We start from the raw sequence: 26,077 nt of genomic DNA, 5'->3' as shown, positions 1-26,077 counted from the left end.
ATACTTATTTGTCTAACTCCATCTGCTCATTGCTGTAATTCATAGCAGCACACAGAACATTAGCACAAGGACATATAGTCTAAAAGGGCAGGTGCATGGGATTAAACAAACAAACAAAAAAACCCACAAAACAATGTAAAAAGGCAACAAATTAGCTCCAGAAATACAAGCTAGAGAGAGAAATTTGGAAATAATTAGAACAATTGGTACAGTAATCCTATTTCTTCCTGGCACTGCAGAAATGAGGAGCTCTACAGGGATATGCCAATAGTTCAAGCAGCAGAACAGCAACAAGCATCATTTTGTCATACTTAAAAAACAGAGGGTTGAACAAGCTACCGACTCATTAGAAGCAAATGGTAAGAGCAGCTAAATGACTGGCATTTCAGCAGTTTTATGCTTTGCAACTATTTGTGCCATGAGAAATGATTTGTAGTGATGTTCTGAATGTAAAGTGTGACAGAATAGTTCATGGGAAGCATGTTTCTTTAATTTATCCTATCCTTCGTAACAGATTCAAACGATGGCAGATCTAAGAATAATTTGGTCTCAAGAAGAGAGCGCAGAGTGAAAACTCTCTCTGTGAAAATTATTTCAGCCACATCGTTTCAGCTGGCCTACAACCATGTTACCCTGGGAATGCCAAATTTGTGAGATAACTGAGGGGAGATAGTAGAGCTCTGCACGGCCAAGAATGTAACGATAGGAAGTGACTATTTACTATTTTTTCTTAGAACTGGAGGCTTAAACTGAACAGAGGGAAAAACTTTTTTGTTTTCATGTGACACATGCTTGGAACACATTGTCACTGCATACTGCAGAGGCCAAGAGAATAAATGGGCTCAAAGGAGGGTGAGACAAGTTCACAAAGGGCAGGGCCATATATGGATATTAAGGTCAAGAAATAGCCTCAGAGGCAGAAGATGCATAAACTACTGATTTTTTTAAGCTGTAAAGTAGAAGATGGATAGAAGGAGGGGATGTAGGTATTCCAGAGGAATAATCCCTCTATATCAACCTTGTTTTTCTGCTCTTTTGGTAAACACTAGCCAGGTTAATGGGTCTGCTTGGACCAACTCAGTAGGAAGGATTTCAGACTTTGGTCAGTTGTTTCTACATGCACACTAGTGAAACATGCCCTTTTGAAACCAAATGCCAGCTTCAGTGAAGGACTCCCATGTCAGAGGAGTGGGTAGGCTAGCTCTTATGCCATCAGGACAAGGATGACCTCCAAATTCCACATTGCTTGGGGTATTTACAAATATATGGCATGTGCAACAAAAGACAGCTTTAAAAATAGCAGACCCAAGGAATCATGCTCATCCAAAAGGAAAACAGTTTGCAATATTCAGGCTATCCTTCAGTCCAACAAGGCAGGGCTCTTCTCTGTCCATTGTTTTGTTCAGGTTGAATCCAGATGACAAGCTGATGAGTGTAGTACCATTTCCTATTCCAAAGTATTTTATAGTCCCGTAAGGACATGTCATCTTCTCAGTATCATCTAGCCCAGAAAGCAGGTGTAGGGAGCATGAAGAAATATCTAAGGGCATGGGAAGGTGGTGGGTGGGCTTCTCAGTCTCGGTGCAAGAGGCTGGAGAAAGGGTGAGCAGCCATTGCCAAGGCAAATGGGAAAGCGACAACAGCAAAAAAGAATAGGACATGTAGGCTGCTGAGGTGACTGAAGCATACTGGAAGCAGGAAGGAGCAGTCTGAAAGGTTGAGAAGTGGTGGAGATTTCAACAACTAGCTCAAGCAAACAAGTCTCCTTGATCTCATTGTTAAGCCAATTTTCTCTAAAAACATCCCTCCTCTAAGAGCAGGATATTTTAGCAACTTTGGCTCATCAGGTCTGGTGGTAGAAGTAACAATACCATGGAAACCACTTCAACTTTCTCCACTGAAATCACTGTAGTGCTTAGTGCTTGCACCAAGATCATACACAACAGTATTTAACGATATTACCATGACACAGTGATGGAGAGGATGGATGGGAAAGGGGAACCTAAAAAAAAAAAAAAAACCACCACCAACAAAAACCCTCCACAAAATTGCCTGATGAGTCATTTTTGTGAAATGAAAAGTAATTTACACAGCAGTTTTACAGAAAAGAGAATTATGCAGTTAATCGGCGCTGCTGGATAATTACATTGTACATGAGGCCTTGCTTTTAGGGAAAAATATAAGCTAATAAAGAGAGTCAGACGACCAGTAATGGCAGGGCTTTTGGGAGATACTGGAGACACAAAGCTAAATAATTTAAAGCTATGGAGTATAATGACTGTGAAACTGAATTATTTTAAGTTTACATTAATTCTTCACCCAATTACATATCTAACATTAAGTCCAAAAGCCACAGAATTCCCCTCAGCTGCAAACAACCACAGTGACAACGAGAAAGCTGAGGGGATGTGATCCTGAACATGACCGGACTCTGAATGTGTCCTCCCTACTGCTGTGTACATCCTTAATATTCAGAGGTCTGCTAGAGAATTAAAGCCAGTTTACACTTCCCTCCAGTTACAGCTGGTTCAAGTAAGGTCTCTCCCTAATTCGGTCAACTGCAGTCAATCAATTTTCTTTGCGATGCCTTTTTGTACCTTGTAAGCACCAGCAGCAGATGGCTCAGCCTGGCTGTCTCACTGCCACATTTGTAATGGAGAAACCAGTAAAAAGTTAAACAACATTGAATTAACAATGAAAATGATGACCAGTGTAATGAGAGCGTTTCATTACCTTTGCGTTGTAAGCAATTTAGCCCTGATTATTATTGACCTTTGGTGATACTGCATCCAAGTAAAATGCGCTATCCTATAAAAGCACGTGTATACTGGAAGGCAGACATTGTTTCTGAGCGTATTCATAAATAAACTAGACCACTTCCCTTCCTGTGTTAGAGGTTTACCTTACAGCTGAGTTATCAGCATTCAGCAGTCACCCTCACTTTGTGTCTGCACAACAAACAATACAAGAACTTGACACAGTACACCTGGCAAATTATTATCATTATTATTACTTCTATGGTACCCAAAAGAGCACTAGGTACTTCACAAAGTAGTTAAAAAGACTAACTATGTGCCGCAGCGAGCTAATACTTGGTGAAATGGTAGAACTACAGAGGGTGGAAAAACAGGAGGAGGTGGTGTAACAAGAAGAAGTATACAGGTTACAGGAATAACATTAAACAGTGACTAATATGGGTGACATGAGGTTCAGCACATGCTGCCTATTCTTATTCCACACTGAGTTCAGAGGAATCCCCGTGACTGGACACTTTGTTAGCATGCTTTTCAAATCCATTGTTTTTTTCCAAAAGTGCTGTTTGCTCGCATGCTAATCTGCCTCTTTTTTCACTTAGGTTTTGCAGCCTGAAAGCAGATTTATTTGAAAGTTTTGTCAGTTCCAAAGTAAATATGACAATTAAGGATTTATGGTTCAACAAACAGCAGCCACAGATTTTGAAGCATTCACTGATTTCACAGTGATGGCACAGTAAAGTCCGTGACTTGGGCCAAGATGCACCAGGCCAAATGCACAGGAGCAGCTCGCTTCCCTACGCACTACATAATGCACCAACAAACTACACCGTGGGACTCTGCATGCTTGCAGCGCAAGTTTGAAGAACTTGAGACTGACTTGTTTCTCTTGCTCACTCTTTGTTTGATTTTTAGGGCTCACTGTTCAGGGAACTGCGCAGCCCACTTGGTGTAGCTGATCTATTCCCACTGAAGTGCTACAATGCCGTGTGAGCCTGCTGCTCCCACGCACCTCCGTGTCCCGACAGCACTTCCCTCTCCTCTGCCAGAGGGATTACAGCATCCTTCACCTGCTGAGCGCAGTGGGGCAGGAGGCAGAAGAGAGGAAGGTGCATTAAAAAAAAAAAAAAAACAAAAACAACAGGAAAAACTATAGCGCTCATTACCAAATCCATCTACCAGTACAAAAACAATTGCCACACAGTTCCCTGCTCTTTGGGCAACCGCATACCATCCAGAACAAAGCACGCTGTTGGCGCCTCCGGCCTATTAATAATAGTAAGGTATGTGCTGCAGCGGGAGGGAGAACTGCGAGGGGTGGTGCTCCACAGGGCTGGCATAAGGAATGGATCTGCTCCAGGCTGCCTGCCAAATGCACTGGAAAACTTGACTTTCTGGGGGCCACTGAAGGATGCTTTTCTCCTGCCTGCAGTACTCTTCGGAGGGCTTTTGCCCAGATCAGGCTGCACTGAGCCAAATGCAGGCAGGAAGTATTCCTGCTTGCTCTCCAGTCTCCTCAACTGGTACTGCTGTCTCCTGATGAAATGGAGTCACTGGGCTCCCTAACCACCCTACAGATAAAAGCTTCCACTTCATTCTGTCACGTCCGTGGGGGTTTATATAGGTCACTGGAGCCAGAGGTAAGCACCCAAGAAAGAAATCATTCCCACTAGCCCCTTAACCCAAGGGGAAGCAAGAGGGACAGCAGAGGCTCCCTGAGAGACTATTCAGGTTTGTCCAGGACTCATGGCAAATACAGGGATTAGGACGGTCTCATACGATACAGAGGAGAGAAGAGAAAAATTCAGAACGTTTCCATGAAAACACCTCACTCCCTTCTAATAACCTCATATACCAGAGGTCTTGGAAAGGGGCAAAGGCAGTAAACCAGCACTGAGAAAGACAAAAAAAATTTGAGATGCTAGTGTCCACTGGTCCACCACTTAGCATGGGGAGACATGGCCAAGGGATGTAAAGCATGTATTCCGGAACAATCTGCTGCCAGTTCAGGTCTTGGATCACCTTTAGGTTTCCACACACACGATGCACTCCTGAGATGCAATGTGTCCCTGGTAAGGCGCTTCCTCCCCCTTCAGATGGCTGACAAACTGCAGAACAATGCACAGAGAAACGATTGCTGGCTTAGTTAAAAGGATTGCAAACTGCTAGCTGCTAGAAGCATTACTAAATATGTTGATGTTTCATAACCGAGTTTACTCTCCTTGCTGTTTGTGTTTCTGGTTTGCGTATAGCAGGAACGGTCAGGCAAGACGAATGCTTGCTGTTGTGCAGATCTGCTGCAATACCTCATTTTCACCGGCGGAGCTGATCGAGGATTCCCAGTTCAATTCTCCCGGCAGCCTACCCTTGCTGCGGAGATGTGCTGTGGCGCATTGAGAGAGAGCCCAGCTCCCTACAGAAGTGCATACAGAAAATGTATACCTTGTCTATATACAACCTTCAGCTTTCAAACCACTAGCACTGACTCCACAGGTAGGAGAAGCAATTTGGCTTCCATGTGTACTGGCTGAAAGAATCTGAGATACCATCTATTTTGCAGAGGATTAAGGCTACCAAGTGTCTATCTTAAAATATCAGCCTGCCTCACAAATACTAACATGCAGTTAGGGTTTCCAGGGACACATTATCTCACATTATGGTATATGCCAAGGGGTTAACCTAAGCCTTGGTGATATGTTTTGAAACTGGTTTTGTTAAGCCACTGTCATCTCCTAAATATAACTTTGTTTACATTTAAAAAAAAAAAAAAATCCTTTAGGAGGTTCCTCTAAAAAAAATAGTTCTTTAAGGTGGTCTTGAGGATTCCTGGAAGTTTTTCATGTGTTCTAAAAATTACCCCTGCAAAGCCCTGCACAGCCCTGCCTCCCTGGCGCAGACACCCAGAGTATGCAGAGCCTGCACGGCTCCTGCACTGGCTGCCCCCAGCTCTACAGCTCGAGATGGCCCTTCCTGACCAGAGCTACCTCTTTGCCCAAGTAATTTTCACGTGATTTCACAAGCTACTTCTTGTAGAGAAAAGCTTAACTGAATTATCACCTAATTCCAAACTAGTTCTTATACAAATAAAAAAGCCCATGAGCATAGCACTGAAATTTATTGAAATGCTTATTTTCCTGCAACGGTTGACAGTGTGTGTATAACTTTTCAGCAGCTAATACAATTTTGCTCCTGTTCCTATAAAGGACCAGCCATGGTTTCTTTCTAAGACGGAGCGCACCTCTGTGCTCACAGAGCCGATATTCTTCCAGGACTCTTTATTAACATTTTCCCTATGACGGCTGCCGCAGCTGAGCTGTTCCGCACAGATTTTCTGCTTGGTATGGGGGGGCTGGGGAGGGGGGCGTTAATTATACAGAAAGATGGAGCGGGGCCAGGCAGCCCCTCTGGAGCACTGTCTCCTACATGCACAGCCTCCTTCCTGCTGTTTTGCAGCTACAAGGATCACCTGTTGGTCTTGGCGCTCACCCAAGCTGGGGCCTAGCGGAAATGACAGAATCAGCTAGAAATGAGAGCCAGCTCCTATTCCAGCCACCCGAATGAGGGAAATACAAAAACAGATGATGGCAATGTGATCTAGCTGCTGCACGTGGGAGCCAAGAGGGGGCGGGGGTAGAAGGGAATGGAGAAAGAAAAGGTATATATTGAAAAAAAAACCCAAACCAAAAACCAGAAAGCTCCCCAAAACCACTAAAAAGAAGCCTTTTTTCCTGTTGTTCTTCTCTTTTGATATTCAGCACAGCAAAAACATTAGGAGAGTTTTTCTCCATACGAACACCTGCTGATAGGGAGAACTAACTACCTTGTTCCTGCTCCTGCTGGGGATGTTGGATGTTTCCACCTCCCACATGAGAGATGTCAAAGGGATATTCAGGTACACGGCAGAAACAATCTGCCTTTTTCAGATCGGCTCCTCTCGGTACTGTGTGGCGACAAACTGTTCAAAGATCTGTGTCAGGAATTCCCTTCTCCCATAACAACAGTGCTCAACAAAACCTCTTCCTTGATACTTGGGTGAGCTGCAATGTGCAGCAGACGGATTAAGCACCACTAACCTCTCATTTTGTTCTTCTGGGCAGAACAGCAGCTAAGTAATCCAACAGAAAAGGTAACCATCACTAACAGTATTTAAAAGAGAGCAATGCTGCCTTTGAAATGATAAAAACACAAGTTAATTACATAGTGCGTTTCCAAATATAACCGGTTTCACACAAGCTCTTGGAATCCACATTTACTCAAAGCAGTAACCATCCTAACATCCAAAATTTCTCATCAAATTTCTCTGGACCCTTGAGTTCAGTGACACTATAAATGCATACACTCTCAAATAGCTTAATAGCTTTAAATGAGCTTTTAAGATTATTTTTTCTTAACCAATATTTTTTAGAAACAATAACAATAAAAGAGAGAAAAACCTAATTCTTAAAAGAAAGTTTTTCCCCCTCTGAGAGCAATGGAATTGGTCCCCAGAGCTTCCTTCTTCCTGAGAAAACACTTCATGAATAATCAATGCACAGTCCAGTTCTGCAATAAGCACCAAGCCTTCAAACACACCCAGTATTCAGCAGTCTCTGTGACGCTGGCCTTTAAACTGTAACACTTTTTGCCTGGCTCTCCCTAGTTTCCCAAGCTTCCTTTATTTCTGTTCTTTCTAGCAACTAGGTAGGTAAGCAGAAGCAAAATTCAAGCAGCGGGAGCAAGCTGGGGCTAATTTGCACCTTATGAATTATTCAGGCCCTCCTGATTCCTGCACCTGCACCAAGGCAGGAAGCTTGCGAGGAACAGTCATTACTCTTCTCTTGGGTTTGCACAAGCTCGGTTACTGCTCAGACGCTTTGTTCTGTAACTAAGGGCTTCAGGTCTTGTATTAAGCAGTGGAAGTGGGGGAAAAAAATAACCTCACATTGCCACCCCCCCACCCCCCCCTCCGCTGCCCCAAACTCAGGATAATCATTCAACCCCTATTGAGACAAACAAATTGTCGTGTGTATCAGACTGCTGAATTCATCTCACATATGCCAATCCAGATCAGAGCATCAGCAGAGAAAAAACAAATGTGTACACGAGCTGGTCTCATCAGGTATTTACTCAGCTGTATTAGATTGCACATTTAAACTTCTCCCTAGCTCAGTAGGGAGTATTTCATGTGCACCAAGTATTTCACATGCTAACTTGATCATTAAGGCATCCTTCACCATAGATACAGCACAAATAAATTATCTGCCTGGCATTCTGGCTAACATCAGGGGTACTAACAGTTTAATACTATTGGAAGAGCCTATACTGTGCTTTCAAAAGGATGGATTTAACGAGCAAGTAGGTCTTTTCCATCTTCACCTACTATTACCTTGGTAAACAGAACGTGACACCTAACCACAAATCCAGATATGACCCATGAATCTAGACAGCCATTAGGAACATTTGCAGGGAGCAGATACAAAACAATTAGCACTATGAACATTTTAAGTTAATGATATGTTTTTTAGTTAATATGCTAAGGCAAACAAATCTAAGAGTATTACGCAAATTCAAAGCAGCAGACACCATCTTTACTGTATCTCATGTCCAAGGTTGCATTGAGTATCTCTGGGTCTTGTCCTTTATTAACATGCTGTTACCAACAAGTTCTCCAGTTAAAAGATTGTCTCATTAATCCCAAGCAGCTAAGCATCATGCTTTGATTGATTCAGTAAAACAGATCTGCAGTAACTGATAATGAAACCTCTTTAATCCCTCTTCCAAACTAACGAGTCAAACACAAGTGTTAAGCATTCAGAAAGGTACAGTCAATCCTTATCAAATCTTTGCTTTTCTTCTTTCTATGCCTGAAGAAGTTAATTCATTTTCCTTTCGATGCAGAATGCATGATTGGTCCTACACTGCTCTTATCTCATTCCTATCCAATAATAGGTACTCTGGCTCTTTAAGGTATTTTAATTGTGCATGTAAACACGTTTTATTCTTTGATGTTCTTTCATTCAGCATCATTAATCCCCAGCATGAAATCAATAGACTTAAAACATTTAATCACGTCAAAATGCAACATACAAATCCACAAATGACTTCAGCTCATCACACACACTGAATAGCTTTCAAGTTGGAAACTATGCCTTCTTTTCGCCTTGGGAATCAGCAAACTCTAAGCTAGTCTTTCACTGAAGTAAACAGATTCTCTCTCCAAATATCTGTGATTAGGCAAAAAAAAAGATGTTGATAAACAAAACATGGGATTTTCTGTTTGCTCTGTCATCTTTTTTCATCCCTTGTGGTCACACCAGCCTTATGAGAAACACTTGTTTTACCACAACCTCTTGACAGTATGCATGTTTAAAAAAGTTTAAAAACAATTACAGTAACTGGGTTACAGAATGTACTGGAGGTGCAAGGGAAGGGAAAAACATCTTTGCAGTTGTTTATTTTCCTCTTTTTTTTTTTTTGTTTCTCTGCTTGAAAAGAATACATAAGGGACAACATAGTTGCTTTTTTTTTTAAAAAAAAAGAAGATAATTTGCTCTACCTTACCTATGACTTCCAAAGCCATTGGGATACAGAAAGTGACAAGAATATCTTCAAATGGGGCAGAAATTGTGGCTGAGATGTAAAAATTAAGGACAGCCAAACCCATCCTTTCATAGTCAAAAGGGCAGAAACCAGTAAACAGGGAAAAGGAATACTCTAAATAGTGGAATAACAAAATTCTACTACAGTAAAAAGCACTGAAAGCTTGCTCATTTGAAAGGAGAAAATATAGTCTGGAAAGTGAAATACATAGAGAAGTCTAGAAACCAGCACGCTGAAACCCTGATTTGGGAGGCAGGCACCCATAAGCCTTCCTAGGTCCACGACTGCATTCCCACCCACTGTCCCATGAACAGTCCCACCCAGCATGTCCCTAAACTCATGAGGTCCTTCACTGTTAAGCTGGAGCTTCTTCGAGTACCAACCTCAAGGCACATGTTCACACAGACTTGTTCTGGCAGGTGCCCATTTTCCACCTACATGCATGGCAATGTCCTGAACTTTGCCTGTGTCTTGTGAAGAAGCCCCAAAAGGCAGGTAGTTTTGGTGGTGGTGGCACTGGCAAGGTGTTGTACTGTAGTCTTGCAGTCAAGTAATTCACCCAGGGAAGGAGAGACTTTGGTTGTATGTCCTTCTCAGACAGAAGGTTGATTCAAGATCTCCATCACCCCAGGAATAATCTGGATATAAGGACTCAAGGTCTTCTGCATGAGAATCCATGAAAGCGAGGCTACTCTGCAACCAGGAATGGAAGAACCATGAGGCTAAAAGGTTGGGCAAAAAAAGGGGATCCTGGCTCCATACTAGAAATCTGGACACTCAGCTCCAAGAGGGGAAGGGTGAAAGCTCCATTTCAGTACCCATGGCTGTTTCTGGCCTGATGTTGCTCCAGGGAATGGAGCCTACAGTCCCAGTCCTGACCACACTCAGGTAGGGTTCAGGCTCTTCTTACGCACTCTCTTTCCCATCCCATGACTTTTGTGCTCCTGCCTATACCATTGCCCATATTCAGCAAGAAGGGACATGAGAGACTCCACTGCTCCCCAAGTATCTCATCTGATTAGGCCTGTGCCAAGGAGCCCAATAATTAAAACACCCCTTTGATGCTTGTGCTGAGAACCTAAACCTCACATCTCCCACTTTGTTGTCAAGCTAGTTAACAAAGCTCTCCCGTAGAGGTGGGAATACTGCTGTTGCTGCTGCTAGCTTGTTTTTCAAAAGAATCGTCTCTGCTCCGATATCACCTGAAAAAGGCTATGCCAACCACCTCTGAGTGAAACATACTTTTATTTCCTACTGGTTCCCTATATAGTCCATAATGACTTATCTAAACTAACATGGCTGTATTCCTATGGAAGCACGCTCCATAGGCCATTGGCGAAGAGGAGTATACACCTAAACTAGATGGGTACGGTCTCCTTTTTCATTACTCCTGAGATGTGCACTTGTCTACAGTGATTATAATGGGGGATTCAGGTGCTTTTCCTCAGAGGTCAGATCACCCTGCAAAGCTTAACCTTAACATACAGGTAGGAGCTTGTGTCCAAAGCAGGCACAAGTGCTATTTGCTCAGCATTAAAAAAGTTTTGTGGGCATGTAATAGGGATACCACTGACTCCAGTGCAGCACAACATACTGTCACCGCAGCTGAGGGAATGAAAATTCCATAGCCAGTATGACTAATCTGTACTTTACTCTAAGTATCCAGAGTCTTGGTGACTCCTGATTTTGCAGTTCTTCCCACTGAAAGTAACGTTTATGCACTGAGCTGCACGGAGGAGAAGATGTAGATTAGGGAATTACTTCAAGTGCTTTGGCTATCTTAGATGCACTTCTTTTTCATTACCTCATTTATGAAAAAAACAAAACAAAACAAAAAACCTGAGGTAAAACTAAAGTATGTAATGAGGACATTCCAAATCAGGTATAGAGAAGATCAAGCGTTTTCTTCTGGCAGTGCTCTTAAGTATTACCAGTAATATCCTATTTATTATCATCATCATTATTCTTTATCTTTTTCCTTTTAAAATTATCCAGATTGTCTCCCCAAATGTGTATTTTTTTCTGTTTGACAGAGGCTAGATTCACTCATGGTTGAAAGCTATGAAAGTTTAGACATAAGAAACACATTTTTTTAAAAGCCTGTGCTCTGTAGTTATGATTTGGTCCCAGAGATGAATTGCAAGTACAGACTTGGGCCTTACATTCCTGCTAACTGAATGGGAATCCTAACAAGTGAAGCAGTGTATTCTGCAATGCTTATTTTCTTTTTGAACTGGTGACAAATGAGAACTACTGCATTGAGTTAGTCTTACAAATGGCAGGAATAAAACAGAACAGTGCAAACATTTGTCTTTGAATAGTGGAGAGTCAAAGCAAACTAAGGTGAAAATGGTGTCCGGCAGGGTAATTCAGATCAGGAAAGTCATCCAACTCCATAGCAGCTTGACCCTAACGTAGCCCCAAAGGCAATGCTACAGCTGCCAGCTAGACAGCTAGCCAAGAAGCTAGCAGAGGTGCAAGCCAAGAAGCCAGCCATGAATCCACATGCCAATGCAGGAAAGCTATATTCCAGAAATTGGCATCTGGGTCCTCCAGCTGCCAAACATCTCCCATCTGGCCCAGCCTGTGGAATGAGGTGGAATAAAAAGAACAGGGGTAAATTATACAAGAGTAAAAGCAGTATTTTGTGAGACATCAAGGATGAAGAGGCACGTTGTGCCCACCAACATCTGCAACTCACAGAGTATCACTTTGTCACCAGTGAAATGGTGGACCAGGGCACTTCTGGATCAGGGAAGGCAGTATGGACAAAATGCTCAACATTTTATAGGAAAAGAACAGTTAGACATGTATGAATTGGAGCAACAGACCCAGCCTGTGGCTATCCATAGAGGTCAGCAGATGCAGAACATTTGTGTGGAATTGGGTTTGAGTAAAACTTACACCTTTTAGTAGATTTCATGAGCCCAATAAAAAAAGGGGAAAGGAGCCTACAAAAAACATTTCTTCAAGACTTTGTGATCCATTCTGTTCCCCCGCCACCACAAAGAAAACCAAATATCTAAGAATGTATTTTCATAACTAGAATATCATCATTTTTAGTGTAATTTTATGGAAGAATAACTTTCTTGACATTTAGTGGAAAAAGATAACTTTAGTAATACAAAATTGAAAAAAAACCCAAAACTGGGCAGGCATGAAATTTCATTCAGATGAAATATATACACACACATAGCTGCACTTAATTGTAGCAGAATTCACTTCTGACAAGCAGTTACTGTTCCTAAACTGCAATAACGCCGTACTCCAAGAGGCAAGACCAGCTGTGAGGAATACTCCTAGCACTGGGAGCAGTTTTAAGTGCACCATAAGAATCCATACTTTCAAATGATACCCTGACTTACAACATTCATCTCATTGATCTCATTTCCACCTTTCACTCTACAGACAGGTCCACATGGCCTAAACAAGGTTTGACAGATGTGACTTTCTTGAACAACTTGGTCCTTTATTTTAAAAAGACATAGAAGATCCTACATCTCTTTTTCAAGTTTCTGTTTTTATTAGCAGCTATTTGCCTCACCAGAACACTACGTTTCAGTCTCATCTCACTCCAGTCAGAGCCAACAAACTCTCGGTGGCTTAGAATTGGTACATGAGATGACTTACGCCATCATCATCTACATCTAACCATGCATGTTGTTCAGGGGGCCTCATTAGTAGGACCTCATATCCATTGCCATGGAATGCATAAACTCTACATGTAAATTCATGAGTAATTTTTTTAGCAAAATATTGATAAATCTAAAAAATGAGAAAAAAATTGACAACATAAGCATCCTCCTTGAAAATGCTTCCTGTAGAATAGAAGCTGGTATCATTGTTGATTATATAGAATATTATTGCTAATTTCAGTGAAGGAGCCTGCATTCAAAATTGTATCTGAAATATAAATTTATTTTAGAAACACATTTTGGGAAACTGGCAGGCTCTTCAGAATAATTTCTGAAGTTGCACTGATAACTTCAATCAGATCAAAGAAAATTCTAAGGATTTTTAAAAAATAAACATATCATCTCAATTTCATACCCAAGGAAACGTTAAAAGCTTTGTATTGGCTTTATCAGAGAAGTTGCTGCTGCTGCTACTTTGAAAATGTTTGAGTAATAATATCCTGCAAATTTTTAATACAAATATACCAGTTGTAATGCAATTAACTACAAATTGGAGATAGGAGTAGATTTGAGGAACGATTTCTGTATTGGACTACTCATTAGTAATTTGAAAGTGTAGTTGCTCTTAAACATGCTGTCTTCTTAATTTTATTATAGAGCTTAGCTCTACTTATACATGTGGAGAATTAGATTTATTCTGCATTGATTTGCTCATACTGAATGTGAACTTGGTTTTCCTTCTGTACTCCACAGATAGAGGGCCCATGAATTACCAAAAGCTGATAAAGCATTGAGTTGATGGGTTTACACTTGTCACACAATGAACACAACTCCAAAGGAATCTCTTTAGGGGACCACAAAACCAACAAAAGAATGGGGAAGGACAAACAAGCAAGCAAGCACACTGAGAGTGGACTTTTAATTGAACAGTATTTTAAAACCCAATAAAACAACAGCAACGAATCCAACAAAAACAAGAACCCTATCAGCGTTGGTACATCCCTTGTGTCATATGACATCATTTCTACTTGGGCAAGTGAGGTGAACCCAAGGTATGTTATGGCATCACAATGCTTGCTGAAACCTCCCAGTCACCTCCACACTGGATTTGTATATAAACTGCATTCTAAAGCAGGGCATCTACTAGGAGCATTAGACAGTAAGGTTTTAAAATGTTTGCCTCCTCGAAAAGAAAGCAAGGAGACATTTGCAAAGACCTTTTCCTATATTTTACAGTTTTGCTTGTCAACTGTTTCATGGTAGCTGGCAACGACCCATTGTAACATGAGCTGTTGATTCACATTAACTCTGTTACTGAATTTCAGTAGACTATTTTCAACATTTTAAACTGCATTATTGAATATCAGACAGGTTATTTTTTTCCTATTCTCATATTTTAGTCATTGGGATTTGGAAAAAAAATTTGCAGCTTTCCCATGATGCACACCACCACCCTCCCAGCCCCAACACAGCAACAGCAAAAGTCAACTTTGGACCTTGCCCAGTCCCCACATATCCCCCAGCTGTGACATAAAGAGGGAAAGAAAGCTGAAAAGCACTGCTACTAGACTTTGTCAATAAAACAGAACATTATATAATACACAATAAAATGCTTCATACCTGGAGTTGAAAAAACGAAAAGGGTTAACAGCTGACCTGGCACAGCCCCACATGCTCTCTCTGGAAATTGAACACAGACAATTAGGAAATTTAAATTACCCCAAACAATTGCAGGGGACTTAGACATGCTTGAGGAACACTTACTGCAAAGTAAGCACATGGCCTCATTCTGGAAGGGACTTTAGCTTAGGATTCACTTAAAGCTCCTTCTTAAACTGAAATTGTTCTGTAGAGGTCCCAACTAATGCTAAGCAAGTCATTAGGAGCTCTGCCATTAATTTGCATCCAAGAAGAGTCAAATCTTAAGGACCCAGGCGTCACTTAGTGGTAATTCTGGATCATGGTGGATCATATTTTCTTATTAAAAAATAATCAGTGACCAAGAGGAAAACATTAACGAGAACCTAGAGCAGGCAGACATTGCATGATGAGGAAATAGAGGTTGGAGCAAATGTCTACTCCCAGAATTCTGCTGCTTAAGTAGTATTATTCCCAATATATCACTGAAAAACCTAGACTTTAATGCTTTTTACTTAAAACCGAGACTCCAGGGAAAATAGATAATCTTCTAGAATATTATCTGTAATATTGAACAACACAAATATATGATGTCATAGATGTATAAACTCCTATGTTGGGATTTGCACTATGCGGAATGCTCCTTTTCACTGACAAATTTTGATCTACTGCATGTGCTCAAACAAGAAGCATCATACAGCTGGCTTTTGGAAACAGTTCCAACACATTAGGAAAAAAAAAAAGAGAAAAACCTGTAGAAAGCCAAGTCCATGAATAACCCCCTTCAGTTCTCTCTGTGGTTTAGACCTCAAATGTACCATGAAATTAGTCTGAGGCCAACGCCCAAGAAACTAGCAAAAATATTAGAATAACAACATGAATCATAAAAATCTTCTAGCACACTAGCAGTTGAATGCATTTGTAATGGAACCATTTTGGATCATTTATAATGCTCAATTAAAATGGCCAGGTTGGCATAGTAATTGTTGAAAGTGAAAAGGAAATTTTCAAAGCAACTTCTCTTGATTTATATAATTGCACTTTTCCATTGGCCCTTGGAAACCTACACATAATCTATTTTCTCCCAAGATTTTACACTGCATCTTTTGAAACTCTCACATTTCCTTGCTTCAAATGTACAGTAAATACTCATCTTCTTTACTGTATGCTTGATTCTGCCATTTGCTAAATGTTAAATTTCTGATGACAGAAATCTTCTATGAAGATGACACAATAATGTAAAGAATTTTCAGTCTAAGTTATTAGCTCTATCACAACCTGACCCTGTTTTTTTTCCACCTTCTTTTTCCACTCTCCGTGTAGAGTCTCTTCCTTCTTCAGAAACATATCTCAGGTACCTGTCCCATGGTATCACCAGGTACGGATTTTATTTCACAGTTGCATCAGCACTTAATCAAAGGGCACTGGGACAAAATCTCCCCTACCCCATTAGGCCTCAACTGAAATCAATATGCACTGGAAAAATGGTAACTGGAAACCATAACATTGACTGTTCTCTCCCATGTCAATTAATTTATAATCATCTTCGTGTCTTATTGGAAAAATATTTATTCCTACAGCTGATACAAACAGCAATACGTTACCCAGAAGTCATGACTCTAAATTTTATACACTTCATAAGGGTCCCTTTTTAACAACTAAGCAATAAGGCAGACAAAAATACAGTTGGTGAGGATGATAAGTACTTGCATGCTCAATTTTTGTCAGTGGGAAATTTAGCAGACAACTAAAACTCTGGTTAGAACCTACAGTATCCAGGCACTGAAGCAAAAGACACCCAGACATTCTCCAACCAACCTTACAGACACCTAAAACTTACTATGTTCCTCTCTGTTTGGCCTGAAAGCCAAATGGCTATGGCCTCCTACCCTGCCTCTGCTCTGATCCAGAAACCATGGGGAGAAATGCCCAACCCTTCCCGCTCCTCTGGGGCTTGAATGTTTTCTGTGCAATGAAAATGGCTAAAACACACCTGACAACATGGATTCAGCATAAAAGGGCTCTGTAATAGTCACTTTTCAATCCAAAATGTAAGCGTAGGAGGAAAAAGAAGAGGAAAAGCACATTGTAGGACCACTCCTGGATATATTTTGTACAGTAGCCTTGTGTTCCAGAATTGGCAAATGTAGGTATCTGGCTTCCTGAGTCAGTGTTAGAACTGCTAGGTTTTTATGTCAGGAGTGGGTGGCTGCACCACTGCTGCTGCTGGCCATCACATTTAAGAGGACAGCATGCTCTGGGTTTTAAAACAGGTAGAAATAGGTAAGCTCAGAACAAAGTACTTAATCTCTTATTTTCCACAATGGGAAGTTGGGAACTAAAGTGGTTTTTTTTTCCCCAAACTGTATTTTAATGAACACCTACAGGTCAGAAGCCCAAGCTCCAAAGAGAGCAGAGATGATTCACAGCCAAGTACCTAGCAGGTAAATGGAGCCAGCTCTAGGAAGCTGGTTGCTCTGCCCATTGAACTTCAGAGCATTTAACTCTATGTTGTCAGAGTGTTGATGCCTTGTGTAGGTGCTCTGAAACACTGCTGGAGCCAATCACCTATTTTATAACCTCACACCACCTCCACCAGACCTCCCTGAAACAGGCAATCTGCACCTCGTCTCAAGTGCCCATGCTGTTATGGCTTATCCTGGTTTGGGGCACCCGCAGTATTTCGCGTGTGTTGCAAACATATGGGGATAGTGGCACCTCTACACCACACAGTATATTGACCTGTTACAGTACCTGTTACAGACCTGCATGTACTTGGTAGCCCCTCTCAAGCAAGAGGAAAAACACACTTTATTTTGACTATGCCTTAGCAGTGGCTAAGAATTTCAGAAATGATACGGTGACAGAGACAGCAAGTAGTTCGGAAATACTGAATGCAAAGTGAGTCAGTGTGTTCAGCTGAGTAAATAATTTTCAGCAAACAATTTATTATAGGACGTTATCCTGTTACTCTGATTTTGAAACTTTTATGACTGACATTTCGATCATTATTCTAGTTCCTCCTGTTAACTTATTTGACTCTTTGGCCCTGATAAGCAACTGATCACAGAGATAGCAATGGTCATCAGTTCTTAAGAGAAACACCATGGTGACTTCTATGTGAAGCTATCTGTCTATCTGACAGCAATGTGTGTCCCTGATTTATCACACAGTAACCCAGCCCTATGCTAAATATCGTATTTTTAATGCAAATAATTGAGGGAGATATTTTGACAAGATTGAGACTCCTGCTGACTTTTAATGAGTACATAAATGCAAGCATTTTTTTTCATGCCTGCCAGCAGGTTCTACTCATTTCCAGGTTATTTCATTTTTCAGGCTGTTTGCAATGCTGGAGATTTCTGCCAGCAGCAAATACTGTAGGCAGGCCTTAGGACAAGCACTTTTTAGGGCAGTCTCTGACCTCAGTACCTGCCAGCCTGCTCCACACTGCCTGAGCTTAGCAATACATGCTAGGCAAGAGTGGTTTGCTCACTGCCTCCTCTGATCCACCCTGGTCTCTTCCTTATTTTCTACCTGCCTCAGTTTTTGTATTACCTTGCACCGCTGTATTCTGTAGCAACTCAGTATATCCCAGAAGGGTAAATAAACAAAAATGGGACCCAAAACTTCACTCTTGACACATCTTTTGTTTGTCACCGCTATAATAATGAAGGTGCTCAGCTTGACTCTGAAGCCTGTGACTATCATTACTTCTGACACACCACAGGATTAGATGCCATTATCTCAGCCAGCGTGTTGCTTTCCTGCTTGTTTCAATCTCCAATTCCTTTCATTTTGGCTAGAGTAACATCATCTGTGTGGTGGCTTTAAGCTCCAATTATTCTTCTCCTGATGTGTCCATATCAGTAACGCTCGTGTCCTCAGCCACATACACATGGAGAATGGCATCTCCTTGGCACACGGGCTCAGCACAAAAAACTCTTCCATATTCATCATCCAGGAACTTCCTTTCACTCCTCTTTACCTCCAGCTTAAAAAGAACCTGCTGTCAGAAAAGAGGTTGCAGTGGAGTCACTACTAGTGAAAGAGATTGAACTAATAAAGGGGAAAACCTAGCACACTTTTTTCCCATTGTGCAGCAAAATAGGAAAATGGCAGAAAAAAATGTGGGGTTTAGGTTTTTTTTTTAAGATCCCTGTATTCACATGCTCACTCAATTAGGCCTTGCTAAACAGTGTTCCCTTCTTAATAGTGCGCTCCTCTGCATGCAGTTTACATACCTCTGACCTACTGTGGTGGGTTGGCTGTGGCTGGATGTCAAGTGCCCACCAAAGCTGAGCTATCACTACCCTCCTCAGCTGGGCAGGGGAGAGAAAATATAACAATAGGTTCTTGGGTTGAGGTAAGGGCAGAGAGGTCACTCACCAATTACTGTCATGGGCAAAACAGGCTCGACTTGGGGAAAATTACTTTATTACCAATCAAATCAGAGTTGGGTAATGAGAAATAAAAACTAAATCTTAAAACACCTTCCCCCCACCCCTCCCTTCTTCCTGGGCTAAACTTTACTCCTGATTTTTTCTACCTCCTCCCCACCAGTGGCGCAGGAGGATGGGGAATGGGGGTTGCGGTCAGTTCATCACGTTGTCTCTGCTGCTCCTTCCTCCTCAGGGAGGACTCCTCACACTCTTCCCCTGCTCCAGCGTGGGGTCTCTCCCATGGGAGACAGTCCTCCATGAACTTCTCCAATGTCAGTCCTTCCCATGGGATGCAGTTCTTCATGAACTGCTCCAGCATGGGTCTCCCGTGGGGTCACAAGTCCTGCCAGCAAACCTGCTCCAGTGTGGGCTCCTCTCTCCATGGGGCCACAGGGCCTGCCAGGAGCCTGCTCCAGCACGGGCTTCCCATGGGGTCACAGCCTCCTTTGGACATCCACCTGCTCTGGTGTGGGCTTCTCCATGGGCTGCAGGTGGAGATCTGCTCCCCCGTTAACCTCCATGGGCTGCAAGGGCACAGCCTGCCTCACCATGGGCTGCACCACAGGCTGCAGGGGAATCTCTGCTCTGGTGCCTGGAGCACCTCCTCCTCCTCCTTCTTCACTGACCTTGGTGTCTATAGAGTATTTTCTCTCACATATTCTCACTTCTCTCTCCAGAGAGAGTTTTTTTCCCCTTCTTAAATATGTCATCCCAGAGGTGCTACCACCATCACTGACAGACTCGGCCTTGGCCAGCGGTGGGTCCATTGTGGAGCTGGCTGGCATTGGCTCTGTTGGACATGGGGGAAACTTTCAGCAGCTTCTGACAGAAGCCACCTCTGTAGCACCCCTGCTACCAAAACCCTGCCATGTAAACCCAATACAACTACACAACTTTTTTTGTTTTGAATGCACTGATCTAAACACTCAGGAAACATTTTTCTGTAAGTCAGTATAAGCACTGCTATTATGATTTAATTGTGCTGCATGTTTGTCTGTCACAAAATCACAGGAACTGCCTTATGGAAAAGGAAAGATAAAAATTTATCTGATCTAGATAATGAAAAAAAGAAGTAATTTTGGCTCAAGTGACAGCAGAGGACAATGCTCTTTCTTTTTCTTATCAGTTTCTTTTTCTTTGCAGTTCACTGAGGTAGTTTCATTGTGGCTTTTTCTGGCAGTGTTCTGCTATCTAATCCACACTGATGAGTATTTGCTACAGCTGTGAATTTCTTAATGCACACAGCCTCTGCTTTCTGGGCTGAATTAGGAAGAAAAAACAGAAAAAGCTGAATAACAAATCACTGGGGAAACAGCTGCCAAATAGGTGTACAAACTGCTAAATGGGTAGCAGTAATGCATAATGTTACTTATAATTCATTCTTCAGTGTCATGCTTTTCAAGCAATTACACAATGCCTGCCTCCCTATCAATAAAATACATTTCACATATCTAACCACAAATGACTCAAGCTTCATTCTGGAGCAACACACTGTAGTGGATTAAGCATGGGACGAGAAGGCAGACATTCCTGATTCCAGCTCATCTTCTGCCTTGTTGCATGGCCTTGAGCAAGTCACTAACCTATGGATAATTATAATATGTGAACACACAGGGGACCTGTATAGTTTAATTAGTTAATGTTTGCAAAGCACTCCAAAGATAAAAAGTGCTATATGAATTATAATCGTACGCTATTGTTTTGGGGCATTTTATTCTAAAGCACATTTGTGTAAACATGTTTAGTAACATAAAATCCCAATAATGGCACAGTTTGGCAACTACCTTAAAATGACTGGCCCTTCTTAGACTAAAATTTAAATTAATTAACAAATTTAATCTATTTTTGAGAAGACAATTATATAAGACAACTCAATACAGACACTGAACTGAAGCTGGGAAACAGGATCTTTGAAAGTTTGCTTGTGATGGATAAAGGTAATGAAAGTGAACTCATACCTGTTACAAATACCTTTTTTGCTGCACCATACTGGTTCCCCAAAATAGCCTAAGTGTTGAGTTACTTTTTTTTCTTTTTAGCATCCAGACTTCTGTTAGAGTTTCAGGGCTAATCATTAGCCCCAATGAAGTTAATGGTAAAACTTCCCTGAACTTCAGCAGAGCCAGGATTCCTTGGTTCTTCCAGCTTATTATGCAATTAATTTAAATATTTTTCTTAAAAGGAAAATATTACTCCTAGCAATGGTGTGGTAAAATATGTATTGAGGAGCAGTATCTGGGACATTGTGATTTGAGAGAACAGACAGCCTAATGGTAATGTGTCCTTGCTCTAGATTCATCTACTCAGCCGTCATGGTAACTTACTGTTACAGGGGAGATAGGAAAACATACTTCTGCATAGACCAAGCTAAAAGCACTTTTATTTTCAAATTAGCTTTCTTCAGGGAACAATTTGACAATATCCCTGTCTCCTAACACACTGTCATTTAAGCATTACCGTCCTTTCAAAGCAGGCAGCGAAGTCAATTTTTTTGTAGAAGCTGCTTTTGATTTACAGTTGCTGTCCACCTGGCCCTTGTTCCTAATGATCACTGGCTGATGGGAAATCTGTTATCCTGGCAAAAGGCTCTGGGACATATACTGGCAAATTTCCACACCAAAAATCCTAGAATCTCTGTGCATGCACAGAATGGAATCCTTCAATTTTACTATCCAATTGTCAAATTATTAAACTTTTTTTTGGTAAAATATCGCATATGCAAAAAAAAAAAAAAAAAAAAAAAAGGAACCTTTTTAGAATAGCATAGGTCCATTTGGATTACTGAAACCAAAGGCTCATAGTTAGTACCTAAAGAGAAATTCCCAAAGCTATGTAGGGCTTTCAAACTCCTGCAGTAGAAGTCCTTACTACAGCTTTAGGCACATTCATTTTTATATACAAACAGAGGATTCTGAGAATTCAAATTCTACTAGAATAAAGTTTGTAAAGTGCCATATAAATACACTGTAGAAGTCAGTACTTCTTTAGCGAGTTATCTGAACCGCATGTAGGTAGGAGAAATCACACCTATAGTAGTTGCATGGGCCCAAAGTTTAGATGTACTGGTTCAGTTTCTTTTTGAAAAGTCACAGACCTCCAGCATGGCCTTAGAAAATCACGTAGAGGGGGATTCCTCATATATAACTTCAGCAATGTTAAGTCTTATCACTCTCCTTAAGCCATTTGTCCAGGCAAATGGGGAAGGCAGGCACCTCCAAAAGGTAGATGATCACAACTGATGAGATGATTCGACCTAGAAGTATGCACATCTCTCCACTAAGGAAATCCAAATTACTGGAGCCTAACTATTAGATAGATTAAACTGTGAGAGATGAACCTTGCTGCAAGGATATGTCCAAACTGGACAGTCCAGTACTGCCCAGAGGTTCCCTAAGCTGGCTGAGACACAGCGCACCTCTTCCAGATCAATGGTGCCCTTGGGTCATTAGCCAACTTCCAACCCAGCAACACCTTTCATGGCAGAAACCTTTTATTTTCTACACAGGATACATGACACAGTGGGGGCATCAACTATAATACAGGTGATTGCCTGCCTTACAGGGCTCTACGTCACCAGTGTCTTTCACTTGCATATCTGCATACACACCTCTCTATGAATGTTTAGTAAGTCAGTTCAGTTTGTAAAGGGATTCTGGTGGAGGCTGAGGAGAAGTCCCACCACATAACAGTCTGTGGGGAGGTGGGAGGCCCACAGGCAGTTCTTCTACCTTGTGAGTGTGGGGTCCAATTTTCCCCTCAGGAGTGTTGCAGCAACCATGCAATCTTCTCCTCTAAAGCCTCACTGCAATGGAAAAATGCATCACAGACTTGGGAAATCTTCAGGAGAAAAGTAAAATTGAAACTGATGTATTCCCACGATTTTGCTGTAGACCAATTAGCATTCTCCAGTGAAAAAAATACTTTACTGAGAAATTCTGGACCAGCACTAGTCAATTCTCTATCTGTAAAATCACCATCCAATTGTGTGCTAGTTTTAAAATGAGCATTTGTTCACAGAGGGCGGATGTACCAGAGGAGCGAGAAACAAAGTTCACACAAGTACTGCCAAAACACCCTCGTTTATGTTTCTTGGAGACTCAGGACAAAGTATTTTGTCTAAAAGTAGAAGAAAAAACTGAGGTGAAAGTTCCCTATAATGAATACCACAATGGTAGTAATGATTGCAGCTGATGCAGGAAAACAGACAGTTTTTATCAGTGTAGGAAAATAATGGCTGATGAGAACACAGTTATAAACTTCAAAAGACATAAAAATCAACAACAGGAGTTGATTTACATTGAAGAAGAGGAGGGAGAAAAAAAAAAGAGAACTAAGGAGAAAAAATCAGACTTGAAAAATACATACCAATTTAAGAGAGTACATTGGTACTGTGGCTATGCTGTCTGTCTGCTTTGGATTTTCTTTTTCACTAGTGCAGTTTCCAAAACTAACTTCCACTGTATTGCAATAACGAAAGCCAGCAGAATTTAAAAATAAAGTAAGGTGATCACATTAGCACCAATGTATCAATCTCATAATGCAGCCAAAGAGAAGGGGGGTAGGGTGAAAGCCCCTAATCTCATTTTTATACAAGAACTCAGAGACACTCAGCTCAGTGCAAAGAAGAGTTCACTTTAAAGGTCACCACAGTCACATCCAATTGACAAATCACATTTCTTTTAATTAACTGCAGCTATTACTACAAGTATTCAAGACTTCCTCTCTGAATTTTGTCTCTCCATTACTCCCAAAAAACAAGAAGTGACCTTAAGCATCAACAGTTTATATGCACAGTCCATCTTTTCCTTGACATTATTTGAAAGAAAAAATGGTTTTGTCAAAGGGGTTTCCCTCTGCCTACAACCCCTAAGGAGAAAAAAGTCTAGAGACAGAAGGAGGAAATTCTGGATCTTTGGATTTTTACCGATACACTGCATAAAAGTTGATTCTAAAAATCACCCCCTGCCTCTCCCACTTCTGCCCTCAGCCTCTGCAAGTAGATCTTCTGTTGTGCATCTTCAGGGAGAGAGAGCTGCATGCTGTAAAATAATGTATCTTACTGCGCAATTGTGCAGGGAAAGAATCACAGAATCACAGAATCGTCTAGGTTGGAAAGGACCTTGAAGATCATCCAGTCCAACCATTAACCTAACACTGACAGTTCCCAACTACACCATATCCCTAAGCGCTATGTCGACCCGACTCTTAAACACCTTCAGGGATGGGGACTCCACCACCTCCCTGGGCAGCCCATTCCAACGCCTAACAACCCGTTCTGGAAAGAAATGCTTCCTAATATCCAGTCTAAACCTTCCCTGGTGCAACTTGAGGCCATTCCCTCTTGTCCTATCGCTCATTACTTGGTTAAAGAGACTCATCCCCAGCTCTCTGCAACCTCCTTTCAGGTAGTTGTAGAGGGCGATGAGGTCTCCCCTCAGCCTCCTCTTCTCCAGACTAAACAACCCCAGTTCCCTCAGCCGCTCCTCGTACGACATGTGCTCCAGACCCTTCACCAGCTTCGTTGCCCTTCTCTGGACACGCTCGAGTAATTCAATGTCCTTTTTTGTAGTGAGGGGACCAAAACTGAACACAGGAATCGAGGTGCGGCCTCACCAGTGCCGAGTACAGGGGCAAGATCACTTCCCTGTCCCTGCTGGCATGAAGGAGATGCATGCCTTGTTCAGGGTTTGCATTACTGCTTATCATGGAGATGGCTCCTGCATCAGGGCTGCCTAGGGATGGAAAGGCTGCCAGGCTGAGGGAACAGCACATTGCCTCTGACAGGGGCCCCTAAAAAGTTTTACTGGTCTTCTAGGGCTTGACTAATGCCTTCTCTTCCCTTGCCTTCATAAAGATTTCTAGAGCATATCTGAGATTTGACCCTGAACATATGATGCTATTCTTGCTGTGTAATAAGCAACAGTGGTGTCAGACATATAGAAGCAGATCTGCTCTTTGTTAGAGCGCTACATGTCGAAATGAGTTTGTAAAACACGCTACAAAAAGGATGAAATGCTGCTTACAATGCAAAGCCCATTGAAATCTACATATTGCTGCAATATTCATTATCAGACAGAGCATATTATCTGAGATTAATAAATTATTTTTAGTCCATATTACGGTAAGGCATAGCAACTGCCATAAAGCAGCACTGTCACATAAAGAAATTTCACCAAAGTACCGTGCTTGAAATAATGACTTTGTTTATCTATAATTTTACATTATTGATTGGGTTTGCTGAACTGAAGAAGGACCATGAAGTCATTCCAAAAGAACTCCTGAGAAGTCTGGAAGCTCAGCCAATACAAAACTAGCAGCAAGAAGGCAATTTCCCTGACAAAAAATAGTCATACTTGATTATTTTACAAATATGCAAGCAAACTACACTCTGTTTAAGTAAATAAGAACTAATGCCAAACATGTGGCTTTTAGTGTCTGATTGTCACAATTTTTACTGGTAAGAATTTTTTTCTTCTAAGACTACAGCAGACCTGAAACAAAGCAGCAACACAGGCAGATGCCTTCCAGTTTCAGAGGACATGAAAAGCAAAGCTTTCATATAGACATTCCAGACTGTCCTGTGACCCAGCCACGGAAGGGTAATTTCCAAGACAACAAGCTTAAAAATGGCTGTATTAAAACAACAGTTCCTCCCGAAATATTGACTAGTTGATTTCCTTCTGCTGGTGGTTAAAACCTTGGCATTGCTAATCCCACCTCACAGATTTAGATCCAAGGAAAGATGCTGGAGCATTCAGCATTGTCCTGTCACTCCCAGCTTCTGGCACACTGACTCCCCACAGTCAGGCGCCGTGGATTGCTGTACCCTCACCTCATACCAGAAATCTGCAGTGCTGACACGTGTGTCCCAGGCAGCTGTCTGCACCACCTGCAGTCAATGGAGAGGAACGGGAGCTCATGGGCTTGTGTCTCTCTCCCTAAATTAGACAGCTAGAATAGGTCAAAAGAATTACCGCCTGGACACATCAACTGCCATCCAGTCTGTATACAGGGATGTGAGGTAACTAGC

The 26,077-nt window shown here is 41.6% G+C and overlaps 1 protein-coding gene across 8 annotated transcripts in view; it reads right to left on the bottom strand.

Moving 5' to 3' along the window:
* KLF12 (KLF transcription factor 12) overlaps positions 1–26,077 on the bottom strand; it is a 248,268-nt gene that overhangs the window by 50,718 nt on the left and 171,473 nt on the right. For 7 of the 8 annotated variants that reach the window (XM_074859505.1, XM_074859511.1, XM_074859513.1 and 4 more), the window contains one exon: positions 14,588–14,647. The exons of the other annotated variant lie outside the window; for it this stretch is intronic. In XM_074859505.1, the coding sequence (XP_074715606.1) occupies positions 14,588–14,647 (60 nt within the window). The remainder of the gene's footprint in view (positions 1–14,587; positions 14,648–26,077) is intronic. 8 annotated transcript variants of the gene reach the window in all.

The sequence above is a fragment of the Strix uralensis genome, chromosome 2 (assembly GCF_047716275.1).
Source record: "Strix uralensis isolate ZFMK-TIS-50842 chromosome 2, bStrUra1, whole genome shotgun sequence".
Taxonomy (NCBI): domain Eukaryota; kingdom Metazoa; phylum Chordata; class Aves; order Strigiformes; family Strigidae; genus Strix; species Strix uralensis.
This window is presented reverse-complemented; position numbering and strand designations above follow the sequence as displayed.